At 40.2% G+C, this 13,177-nt stretch overlaps 2 protein-coding genes and 1 long non-coding RNA gene across 3 annotated transcripts; 2 read left to right on the top strand and 1 right to left on the bottom strand.

Annotated features, from left to right (window-relative positions):
- The first annotated feature begins 817 nt into the window (after positions 1–817).
- On the top strand, positions 818–1,966 carry LOC139550756 (uncharacterized). The gene is made up of 2 exons (XR_011670120.1): positions 818–1,013; positions 1,203–1,966. It is a non-coding gene; the product is annotated as an uncharacterized lncRNA (long non-coding RNA).
- LOC139550754 (glutamate decarboxylase 1-like) lies at positions 1,739–9,459 on the bottom strand. The gene is made up of 15 exons (XM_071361876.1): positions 9,375–9,459; positions 8,651–8,797; positions 6,552–6,794; positions 6,291–6,381; positions 5,869–5,981; positions 5,527–5,642; positions 5,361–5,440; positions 5,208–5,262; positions 4,805–4,921; positions 3,481–3,545; positions 3,189–3,267; positions 2,925–3,074; positions 2,745–2,852; positions 2,559–2,648; positions 1,739–2,385 (listed from the first exon to the last, which is right to left on the bottom strand). Exons 1-15 carry the CDS (start codon positions 9,394–9,396, stop codon positions 2,188–2,190), a joined length of 1,674 nt encoding a protein of 557 aa, XP_071217977.1. The 5' UTR covers positions 9,397–9,459; the 3' UTR covers positions 1,739–2,187.
- Positions 9,460–10,322: 863 nt separating this feature from the next.
- LOC139550755 (E3 ubiquitin-protein ligase RNF152-like) lies at positions 10,323–11,874 on the top strand. Its single transcript, XM_071361877.1, has 2 exons — positions 10,323–10,605; positions 10,828–11,874. Exon 2 carries the CDS (start codon positions 10,935–10,937, stop codon positions 11,631–11,633), a length of 699 nt encoding a protein of 232 aa, XP_071217978.1. The 5' UTR covers positions 10,323–10,605; positions 10,828–10,934; the 3' UTR covers positions 11,634–11,874.
- The last annotated feature ends 1,303 nt before the right edge of the window (positions 11,875–13,177 follow it).

Raw genomic sequence — 13,177 nt, 5'->3', positions numbered from 1 at the left:
ACTGATGGTAGAGGGAGATTACTCACTTGCCGTCGGATCCTTACAAGGCATCCCGACCTACGTCCCCGATGTCTCTTCATGCGAATGGAGATTTGGGCCTTGTCAGGTGTCTGAAGTAAATCCTTCACGTCCGACTCGTTAAAGAAAAAAACTGCATCCAGTACGAAGTGAGTAATCGCTGTCCTGATATCCAGAAGCTCTTTTCGGTCATAAGAGACGGTGGCAGAAACATTATGTACAAAATAAGTTACAAATTACGCCCAAAAACACGCACAGTTGGTTTGGCGCCCGAAAAGCGTCAGCCATCTCCTCCGGCGCCATCATTATATCCACATGACTTTAAATTGCAACGTCATGAATAAGGCTATATGGTACTAGTAATGTGTGCCTATATGTAATATTTAGCTTTCACATTACAGCTCTATCCAGGTGTTTTTTTTAAATGACCGAAAAAGTCTGTAGTCAAACTCACAACTGCTTCTTTAACTCAAATTCAACCTGGACAAAGATTGCCTTGAAAACAGATGTGCAGCAATGTCATTCACAAACTTTACCTAAGGCTGCTGAGTGATAAAGGTCTAGCAGTCAAGTTTGCGCATTAGCTAGATTATTTATTTATCCTTACACACACACAGTTTAGACAGGCAGCCCAATCTATACTTTTTTGACCAATCAGCTCTGAAAAATATCTGATTTAATTGGTCTTTACACCAATAAGATCTTTTTTCAGAGATGATGTGATTGGTCAAAAGGCTGATTGGTGGAACAAGATCAGAATTGTGCAGCCTTAATGCTACTGATGTTTGTTTCTGACAGAGCTCAGTGGGCAGGACATGACCAAGTAGTCTTTTGACTTTTTCAGTACGAGTGATTTAATGAGGATTACTGAATCACACAGTGACTTGACAAATGTTTTCTCTCTAATAGGGTAGATGGAGCCAGACATGGATTTAACTAAGTACTGTGTCAACACAACTGTAAAGAAGAGGCGAGACCAAGAGCATGAAATATCTGTGAGTCTCCCTCTGGATGTGCAATAATCCCTAATCTGCATATTCATACTGAGGGACCAAGACTGTTTGTGGTTTGACATCTTGTGCCTGTCATTGATACAACAAACCAAACTCATGATTATGGAACCTGTCTCACAACAAAACTCGATGTTAAAATGTCAGATCTGTCTGAACTGATACAATTTGCAGCGCAGGCCCAAGCTCTTGGACTACCAACACACCTGCTGCTCTGTGTGCTTGACCCAGATGAAGATGAGCCTGAGTGAGCTGCGCTGTCCCTGGTGTCGCTCTGTCACCACCCTGCCACCTGGGGTCTCCAGCTCCCAGCTCCCAGATGACCCGGACATTATGGCCGTCATCTCTATCCCATCTCCCCCAGAATACACACCTGTCTTCAAACAGCTGCCTAGTAACATCTGCTACCTGTCTATAGACCACCAGGAGAGGGCTACAGTGCCTGGTGAACATTCAGGTAGGCACCTACTGGCTGGGCAGACAAAGGGGATGTCTCCAGTGCCTGTATCTGACGAGGGAAGCCCAGGGTTGGGGGAGGAACATGGGGAGAGGGAGGAAGGTTGTTGTAAGAGCTCGTTCACGACCAGGGCGGGCTTAGTGGTTCTTCTGGGTTTTGTCCTACTCTTATGTACATTGTACTGTACAACATGCAGTACAAAAGCAAAAAAATTGTACTTATGTTAATTGACCTGAAAAACATAACTGACCCATTTTAGAGCTTTGTGATTGTATTTGTTCAATTCTTTGTCCTCCCCTACAGATGGTGTTGGACATTTTAGTCAAATGTAACATTTTAGGCCACACACGATGACAATATGATTGTTAAACACTCTAATAACCCATCGGTTAATACAATTACAGCATCAACTGTTGCCTACTTAACATTGATATTTTAAAATGTCAAACTTGAGAAATGATATTAAAAAAATTAAACCATGTTCATTGTCCTGTTAGATACAATATTGTTGTACACAAAATATATGTAGAAATAAACTGACTACAGTATAACTATCTGATAATCTGAAATACAAATAATATTTGAATATTTATAAAAAAATGAATATTTACGCAATAAAACATTTGAACAAATGTTTTAAAGTTGATCTGAGCCACAATCTGATTCATAAAGTGGTCTAACTCCTGATTCACCCAACCTGATTCATAAATCGGTTTCAATCCTGATGCATATGTCATGACCAAGAGAAGCGATCTCCTCCAAGAGGTAGTCCACATCCTCTGTCTGTGTGGCCGGGTTGGAGAAGACACATCGGAAGAAATTCACTTTGTCTCCAAGCGGCTGATAACCAATCATGGCCATCCCCTGCTCCATCATCTTGGCTTTGATCTTTGGTGCCACCTTATAAATCAAACAGTTATTTAACTTTATAGAGTATGAACTGAAGTTATAATGTGCTGGTGCTAGTAATGAATGATTACATACACAGTATCTAATGGATAAAGAACCACAAAGGTTGAAATAAGACGCATCTAATATATCACTAACATTAGAGATCCAAGGTGTAGCATTACCTCATGGAGTCTCCTGTTCCTCTCAGAACCTGGTGGCATGTTCCTCAGACTTGGTGGGATGTACCAGAAGCACACGTTGCTGTGTTCAGGCTGCATGGGGATGTATCACAGATAAAAGGCTTACAACGATTCATCTCACTGAGGAATTATTCAATAACTTCAAGGGACTTTAAAAAACAGACTTACTTTGCTTTTGAAGACGAGTTCAAAGTCTGGTCTTTGTTTGAGTTTGTCGAACAAGTGCTCAGCATTTTCCAAACATTTATTGACCTGTGATTCAAAGCCTTCTGAACCCTAAGAAGAGATGTGTTTTATTGACCAGTTGATAAATAAAAAATAAAAAATCCATATGAGTGTGTTACATACCTTGGCCTTCCACATGAGCCAGAGCTTGAAGACATCAACGTGCCTGCCACACTGAATGGTCTTGTCTCCGGTGTCATAAGAGGTGTCGTAGTGCTTGTCAGTTTGGAAAAGGTATTCAGCACACATCTGATTGCAGTCTTTCAAGAGGCCCTGTGAGTGAGAAACCAGTATTTGCATTATGTGTGTGTGTTTCGGTGTGTGTGTGTGTGTGCGCATGTAATGGTAATCTTGATTTTTAAAAATTCATAGCGTTAGACTACACACCCTTTTCTTCACCAGTATGGCTGAGCATTGCAGCGGAGCACCCATCATTTTATGAGGGTTCCAAGTCACAGACCAGGCTCTGTAATAAACATAATTCAAATAGACCTGCATGTAATATACAATCAAGGCATCAATTCCATTTCCACTTCAATTGTGAATGGAAACAGTATCCCCAAAATGTAATTGATCCTGGCTGTAAGGTAGAGTGAAATTCAGAAATCTATTATCTTTTCGGAGAGCTGTAGATTTTGGGTGTCCTTAAGTCTCTGTTCTCTCTGGTTACCGTACCTACCGTTCAATCCCTTGTAGTTTCACACGGTGCAGGTTGGACATCAACAGTCCTCCGCCCCAGGCTGCCTGTTAAGAAATAAAGAGAATTTTACTCTAAATACAATCCTATCTTTATATATTTTATATCTTACATACGGAGTTGTACAGTAGGTTACTTTCTAAATGTAATCCGTTACAGTTACTAGTTACCTGTCCAAAATTGTAATCAGTAACGTAACTTTTGGATTACCCAAACTCAGTAACATAATGTGTTTACATTCAGTTACTTTTAGATTACTTTCCCCTTAAGTGATATTAGAAGAAGACAAAAATGTATGTTACCAATTGAACGACATCTATTGCAGGATAAATCAATGTTAAAGTTTACATAGCTGGCCATGTATGATGTTATATTTTACTTTATGGGTTGGTTATGTAGGCTTCTTCTAACCCATCGCTTTCTACTACATATAATAATAGGATTAAATTATATATTTACATACATATAAATATATATATGTATCATTTATAAGTCCAGAAATGGATGTAGCAACTACAGATTGCCCCTTTAAGTCTATCAAAAGTGTGCGAGATTGAGCATGTCTCCATTAGGCCTATGGATATATTTATTTTTTAACAGCATGAATTAGATTTAGCAAAAAATCAATTTATTCCATAGGCTGGGATCCACACTATACAGCTGTTGCAAGACCACATTTTTCACTGTCTGTCCATTGGTTTCAAAAACTGATTGATAGGCAACTTAAACTTCTTGAATTCAACCATTATTGGGTTCAAACACACATTTAGATTTGTGAACAGCCATCCACAACAACCACAATCCGTAAGGCGCAAATAGCTAAATCAGAGGGCAGCAGTGTGATTCACATCAATGCGCTGTGTAGATGTCAATAATACGTGATATCCATATCGCCGTAGACTACACCACTGCTGTCATCCTTACCTCCAAGCGTTTATTCAAATTGGATAATATTTGAATGCTGACAGCAGTCCCACCATTAGAAGACATAGCTTGGACTGTAGCCCACAAAAGCCTGTTCCTGCTCTTTTCCAGCGTTCCATCAAACACATTTATTGTGTCGTCATAGTGGTCTCTGACTTGTTGTCAGACTCGCTCAGGTGGAACAAACTTGAATTTGCGATTACATGTAATCTGTTACTCCCCAACCCTGCTTACATATAACACATTCTTATGGGGACGGTTTCCCAGACACAAATTATCCTTGGTACTGGACTAAAGCGTGCCCAATTAAAATATATTTTTTGTCCAGGATAAGGCTAAATCTGTGTCCGGTAAACCATGATGGATGCTATAAGGTAAATACATCAACATGCAGCCAGAGTCCATGGCTCTCACAGATGTCTGCGATGGCATTGAGAGGATCAAAGGCTCCGTACACAGTGGTGCCTGCTGTGGCATTGACGTAGAATGGGACACAACCCTGAAGAGAGAGAGAGAGATGACAAGAATCATGATGAGTGTATTGACCTGTTCCTGTGAAATAGTCCCTGCCAACACATTGGAGCTCTGGTAGCTCATTTTATGCACCAGACAATGTTGTTGACTGGTAAACAGAAATTCTGATTTGAGCGTATTCTGTTGGGGGTGTCTGTTTCATCCTAATTTGACTAAATCCATCCCTGGCTGAAAATATATGCTTACATGTATTTAATTCACAAAGCCCTTTATCCCTCAGTTTGGCAAGAGCAGACTCATTCATCCATTACCTGATCTTTGGCAGTAATGATACTTGACTCCAATTCTGCAGGGATCATCTTTCCCCTTGAATTGTAAAAAACACGACATCACTCATTTAGCTCTGATGATATTGTCAATGTTCACAATCAACAAATGCCAATCACTCTCCCCTCCTTGCTTACCGGTCATTACATTTCACCAGCACAACATTTTCACTTCCTATCCCAAGAACTGCTGCAGATTTCTTGACTGAATAATGACTCTAGAGTAGGGGAAAAGTATTTGTCAGTACAAGTTTATAGATAATATGAATAAGCATGACCTAACGTGAATACTGGTGATGTGTACATGTGCTGATGTGAAGAGGATTAGCCTGGGCAGAGCAGTCATCCCTTTGGTCTTCACTTCAGGGAAGAAGTGGTATCTGGCCAGCAGTACACTGTACAGATTGGACATGGTCCCACCTGAGGAAATATATACATGTATTATAGATGGATATCTCAATAAGAGATTGTCTTAATCTTATAATTTCATTCAACTTCATAACAACTAAACAATATATCCAAAATTAAGAGGACAAAATTAACCAATTCAATGGAAGTAACAAAGATAATTGTATCACAGTGTATGTTTGTCATTGGCTACATTGTTTGTATTGATAGTAAGGTCAGAATGCAGCTAACACTGTACCTGGACAGAAAACACCATCCCCCTCTTCCTCTGACCAACCCACAATCTCCTGCATCTTTCTCAGGAGAACGTCCTCCATCAGAATGAAGACTGGGGACACTTCATAAGTAAACCTAGAAAAAAGGTTTTAACACATTGTTTTACACTTTAACTCATATTTGAGAATGACATTTACCAGAAACCAGATCACACCGTAGGCCCTAGTGTCAACTGGGGCCGTACGTGTCAAACGCCTCAGCGTAGGAGTGCGCATACAGGATCAGATCCACCGTGTCTATAAGATCAGAACAACTACTCTGAGAAGCTTGATACATACTGTTCTCTGGTAAATGTCAGATATGTTCTTAGGCAAATGTCATTCTGCAACATGAGGGCTTAGCGAGAAATGAGATCTTACACCTTAGGGATAATGTAAATCTTACATGTTTGTGTTGGCGGTAGACGTCAGCCATTCCCCGGCCAGACCGATGACATCCAGCCCTGATGACAGCTGATTGAAGAAGCGTGGGTGACCTGGGGACAGGTGAGGACATTCTGGAACATTCTACTAATCTATAATGTCTATAATGTCAGCCATTGACTGGACAGAAGCAATGACTTACTAGTACATGGAGTACATGTTTTCTACCTATAGTACATTTTTGGTAAATTTTCGTCAAAACAGTCAACAGCTCTTACGGTACCTGTTTTGACTCCATACTTCAAGGTGTCCCTGCAGTCAACCAGGAGTTGTTCCAGGTTCTCGGGCTGGTCTGGGAGCTCCAGACTGAAGCCCTCCAGGCCCTCTCTGAGTTGGTGAGGGTGGTGGAAGTCCAGGACTTTGGAGCTCCGTCTGAACGACTTGCAGACATAGCTGAGGAGAATGTTCACCAGCTCTTGGAAGAAACATTTGGTTGTGTCCTCACCACTGAGAGCAGGGAGTAGATCTAAACATAAAGGGACACGGTCAGGGCTCATTTTTTCAATGGTAGCAATTGCTCCCAACTTGCAATAGTTTGTAGGAGCACCAGAAAACGAGATTAATTTAAATTGCAGCCAAGTTGTTTATATAGAACATTTCTGGGATTTTTTATTTCAGCTAATGAAACATGGGACCAACACTTTACATGTTGCGTTTATATTTTTGTTTGTGTATATATATATATATATACACACACACACACACATATATATACAGTGCATTCTGAAAGTATTCAGACCCCTTGACTTTTTTTCACATTTCTAAAATGTATTAAATTATTTCAGTCTACACACACAATCTACCCTTCAATCTACACACAAAATCCCATAATGACAAACCAAAAACATTTTTTACATTTTTTAAGTAAATTTATTAGAAATAAAAAACAAAAATACCTTATTTATATAAGTATTTAGACCCTTTGCTATGAGACTCGAAATTGAGCTCAGGTGCAGCCTGTTTCAATTGATCATCCTTGAGATGTTTCTACAACTTGATTGTTGTCCACCTGTGGTAAATTCCACCCCTTTATGTTAATTTGGTCATATACGCAAATACCCCCAGTGTATTCATGCAAAGGTAGCACATATCATTTTCTTTATTTTAACACAAAATATTTAAAAAAAATACCTGATACCATTACCAAATGTACATATGAGTGCATCCTAAGAAAAAAAGTGAGATTTTACAATATATTGAATACCTGAATTCCCATCAAAATCCCTGAACTCCAGTCATTATATATGTCTATGTCAGTAAAATGTTTTATGTGATATAATTCAGTCAATATTTGATGGATTTTAAAATGTCTAAACGTTTAGAGTATCTTCATCCATTGTCAAACTGTTGCATTAATTAGAATTGCTTTTAAAACATTTTAACAAACAACATCTCAACCACCTAGTGGTTGATTTCTCCCTAACCATCAAAATAGAGCCTTGAATCTCATAGGGACGTACCTCACTGTCAACATTGGTCATCTAGCTAGCCAGCAGGGTTGCATTACAGATAGAACAATTAGACAGATATTTCACCAGATGTATGAATCTGAAGCATTCGCTTGTCGTTTCCACTTACTACCAAATATGGTAGTGAGAGGAAGGTTAGTTGCCAGCAGTGGGAGATGGAATGAGATGACATTTTTTGTCTACATTCTGCAAATTTTCTCATCGATGAAACATTTGATCTCAATAAAAAAAATTGTTCAACAAAATAGAATATGTTACCAAAAGAGTGGACAAAGTTCAGTAGACTTTACTATTTGCCAAAGTAAAAAAAAAAGCGTTGTTTAGAAAGAGTGCATAGACAAATTGAGTTATAACACCCGGATACTTGACAGAGTAGGCTTTCCTAACGAAAATATGCGCTAGCTCGTCCTTGGCTCTGCCCACTATGACTGATTTGTTAACGTTTGAAACGACTGGTTGTGGTCTATCTTGTTTTTATAAAAAATCTTTGGTTGCATCGGTTTCCATTGGACTTGACCAGAGTTTGCTTGGCTGGCAAACTATCTAACGCCGGTTAGCTAGCGAATGACGATGGACACAAGCAAATGGTACAGAACTCATAACAAAATCATATTTTGACATTGTAATCCGGTAATCCGGTTTCAACATGAGAAATCATTGAAATCCCACAATCCACTGAGATACTGCGAGGATCTGCGCAGTCACGGATACGGAGCCTCACAAATAAAACATCTGGTCATGGATTAGGAGGCACGCAATAGCTCGCGGGAATTTGGGATTTTGTCAGTAATTTTTCATACCGAAACCGGATTAGATACATAAATGCCCACATATGATGTTGGGCTGGTTTTACCTTTGCTGTAGATGCAACTGAAGTCATTGGTTATGCTGCAGGTGTTGTCACTTGCTGTCTGTGGAGGGTTGATGTCAGATGAGCTTCTGTGCTGTTTACTCTCTGCCAAAACCTGCCCACCTGGTTTAGCATTTTCAATTATGCTTTCTGGAACAATTAAACCCAGAGTACATGATGATCCAATACAATATTGACATGTCTATATTGTCATGTGGAATTGCTTTGAATTTTGACATTAGGCCTGTATCCAATATATTTTTGTTTATTTAACTAGGTCAGTTAAGAACAAATTCTTATTTACAATGACAGCCTACACCCCTGGACAAACCTTCACCTAATGACACTGGGCCAATTGTGCACCGTCCTATGACACTCCCGATCACGGCCAGTTGTGACACAGCCTGGGAACTAACCAGGGTCTGTAGTGACGCCTTAGACCGCTGCGCCACTCGAGTGGTCTATGTTGGATATGTTTTTTTTTTGCATACCATGTGAATCTAACATATTATTCAAATAGATATGCTACCATTAATAAGTTGTCATACTTACAGATATCATAAATGAAAACTTGCCATGCCATTCAAAATACATGAAGAGTATAGCCAGAAAAAGGACAGTTATTTTAAATTATATAGCCCCCCCATAGAGATGTCATCTTGACATAACCCCATAGAGATACCATATAGATACATCTAAATAATTGATATGCTCATTTGACACTTACCTGGCAGCTGCAAATAATCCATAATGTGTCCACATATGATTGAGTTCTGGGAGTGAAGTTTGTCCAGTATCTCACTGTTCCACTGCTGCCCCTCCATGAGATGCACCTGGAATGGTTTTGTGGAATATATAACCCCCTGGGGGAACTAGGTGTGGTGGTGGGCGCATTATGACACAAGGCTATTCAACCTGAATGAAACGATGCTATTACAAAACCCTTTGAGAATGAGAGCCTCCCCAAAATGTTTCTGACAATCACTAGCTCTTCACATCAATTCATTATGATCTCTTTTGTCCTTTTGTGTGTAATTATTTGTCTCAAAATATGTTTGTGTGTGCTACTCAACCTGCATACAGTACTCTGAAGGATCAAAAAGAGACTTGTGAATGTTACCTGTATTTGGTCTGAGGACACCATTGAAATATTATATTGAAACTGGCAACTCGATTTATAGGACAGCAAAATTGTTGTTATTGCTTTGTGAGAATGCATGACTCCCTGTCAAAATAAAGGTTAAACAAAATGAGCTCCCACTCCTCCCACATGCTGACCTTTGACATCACCTACTAAGGAAATGACCTTGAAAACAGCATTATTGGCAGTTAAATGCAACCACCTTTCATGGCATTCAGTGTTTACATAGCCTTTAAAGTAGACACTAACTTTTTAACTTCATGATTTAGGCTATATGGTAGTAACGTGTGGCGTCATGTAATATTTTGCTTTCAAATTACAGCTCCATCCACTTTTATTTTCAGGTGATTATCAACTATATATAACCATTTCAAGTTAGTGGCAAAGCATTATCTTTGCATATGAAAAGTCCAAGGACTTTGTCTTAGAAAGCTCTAATTAAAGTACATTGTATTTTTGCAAACTTCAGCACTTAGGATAGGCCACTGCAGTAACTGTGGAAGGCAGGTTACAGAACTGTATCTCTACTGCCGCTATTTAGAGGGATAATTTGACTGTGCTCGTGTGTCCTATTTAGAGAACCTGGTGAACTGGTTTGGTTGGTATGTCAGTACTTGCAAGAACTTGAAAACGTTTTGTGGGCTGACATGCATTCTGTAACTCACGACTGCTTCTTCAACTAAAAACTTCAACCTGGACTGAGCCCATAAGATTGTCTTAAGCTATTTTCAGCAACGTCATGCAGGAACTTCTCCTTAGGCTGCTGAGCGATAAAGATCTAGAGGTCAACATCCTTGCCAGTCCATACCAGATACAGGTTTGCTCATTATCTAGGCTTCTTTTATTTTTTTGTTCAATGACAAAAATGGTTTCTTGTACTAATATCCTTATAGTCATACACAGGGTCTTGAAGGACACAGACACACAACACACACAGGGCAGGACACGACCAAGTAGTCTTTTGACTTTTTCAGTATGAGTGATTTAATGAGGATTACTGAATCACACACTGACTTGACAAATGTCTTCTCTCTAATAGGGTAGATGGAGCCAGACATGGATTTAACTAAGTACTGTGTCAACACAACTGTAAAGAAGAGCGGAGGCGAGACCAAGACCATGAAATATCTGTGAGTCTCCCTCTGGATGTGCAATGGTTCCCTAATCTGCATACTCATACTGAGGGAACAAGACTGTTTGTGGTTTGACATCTTGTGCCTGTCATTGACACAACAGACCAAACTCATGATTATGGAACCTGTCTCACAACAAAACCCCATGTTAGAATGTCAAATCTGTCTGAAATACTACAATTTGCGGCGCAGGCCCAAGCTCTTGGACTGCCAACACACCTGCTGCTCTGTGTGCTTGACCCAGATGAAGATGAGCCTGAGTGAGCTGCGCTGTCCCTGGTGTCGCTCTGTCACCACCCTGCCACCTGGGGTCTCCAGCTCCCAGCTCCCAGATGACCCGGACATTATGGCCGTCATCTCTGTCCCATCCCCCCCAGAATACACACCTGTCTTCTTCAAACAGCTGCCTAGTAACACCTGCTACCTGTCTATAGACCACCAAGAGAGGGCTACAGTGCCTGGTGAACATTCAGGTAGGCACCTACTGGCTGGGCAGACAAAGGGGATGTCTCCAGTGCCTGTGTCTGACGAGGGAAGCCCAGGGTTGGGGGAGGAACATGGGGAGAGGGAGGAAGGTTGTTGTAAGAGCTCGTTCACGACCAGGGCAGGCTTAGTGGTTCTTCTGGGTTTTGTCCTACTCTTACTTGTGTACATTGTACTGTACAACATGAAATGCATTTACAAACGGTTCACCATGATATCCTGTGCCTGAAAGACTGGATACTAATAAGCTGTTTGGAATCTTTCTATCTCACTCCCCCAAATTACAGGGCATTGTCACAATGCCAGTATTCAGGCTATTTCTTAACCAGAGATAGTGCTGTCGTACTGAGGGAAGAAATGGTTGTTATACTTTGTTTTAGGAATGTGTACAGTTATAATGATGAATTTGAATTTTTCAAAGGATATTTTTGTGCAATAAAGAGTTCAAACAATAAAACCAATCACCATTATTCCAGCTTTTCTATTGTGATTCATTCAAAAAAAATCCTACTTGTGTTCATTCATATTAGAAACATAAAAACGGACCCATTTTAGAGCTTGTGATTGGATTTGTTCAAGTCTTCCTTTTTACCTACAGATGGTAGTGATGGACTTTTTAGTGAAATTTTACTCTGACTTTTAGGAAACACACAATGACGGCAATATGATTAAATACTTTAATAACCCTTCAGTTGATACAATTACTAAATTACAGCGTCAACTGTTGCCTACTTAACATTAATATTTTGAAATGTTTGAAAATATCAAACTTGAGAAATTATATATAAAAAATAAAACCATGCTCATTGTCCCCTTAGATATACAGTGCATTCAGAAAGTATTCAGACCCCTTGACCTTTTCCACATTTTGTTACGTTACAGCCTTATTCTAAAATGGATTCAATTGTTTTTATTCCTCATCATCATCAATCTACACACAATAACCCATAATGACAAAGCAAAAACAGGTTGTAGACATTTTAGCAAATGTGTTAAAAATAAAAACGGAAATATCACATTTACAAAAGTATTCAGACCCTTTACTCAGTACTTTGTTGAAGCACCTTTGGCAGGGATTACAGCCTCGAGTCTTCTTAGGTATGAAGCTACAAGCTTGACACACCTGTTTTTAGGTCTCTCCAGAGATGTTCGAATGGGTTCAAGTCCGGGCTCTGGCTGGGCGACTCAAGGACATTCAGAGACTTGTCCCGAAGCCACTCCTGCTTTGTCTCGGCTGTGTGCTTAGGGTTCTTGTCCTGTTGGAAGGTGAACCTTCACCCCAGTCTGAGGTCCGGAGCACTCTGGAGCAGGTTTTCATCAAGCATCTCTCTGTACTTTGCTCCTTTCATCTTTTCCTCGATCCTGACTAGTCTCTCAGTCCCTGCCACTGAAAAACATCCCCACAGCATGATGCTGCCACCCCCGTAGGAATTGTGCCAGGTTTCCTCCAGATGTGACACTTGGCATTCAGGCCAAAGAGTTCAATCTTGGTTTCATCAGACTAGAGAATTTTGTTTCTCATGGTTTGAGAGTCCTTTTAGGAGCCTTACGGAAAATGCCAAGCGGGCTGTCATGTGCTTTTTACTGAGGAGTGGCTTCCGTCTGGCCACTCTACCATAAAGGCCTGATTGGTGGAGTGCTGCAGAGATGATTGTGCTTCTGGAACGTTCTCCCTTCTCCACAGAGGAACTCTGGAGCTCTGTTTGAGTGACCATTGTGTTCTTGGTCACCACCTTGACCAAGTTCCTTCTCCCCTGATTGCTCAGTTTGGCC

This window comes from Salvelinus alpinus, chromosome 23 (assembly GCF_045679555.1).
Source record: "Salvelinus alpinus chromosome 23, SLU_Salpinus.1, whole genome shotgun sequence".
Classification (NCBI taxonomy): Eukaryota; Metazoa; Chordata; class Actinopteri; order Salmoniformes; family Salmonidae; genus Salvelinus; species Salvelinus alpinus.
Note: the sequence above shows the minus strand (reverse complement) of the source record. Positions and strands in the feature narration are given on the sequence as shown.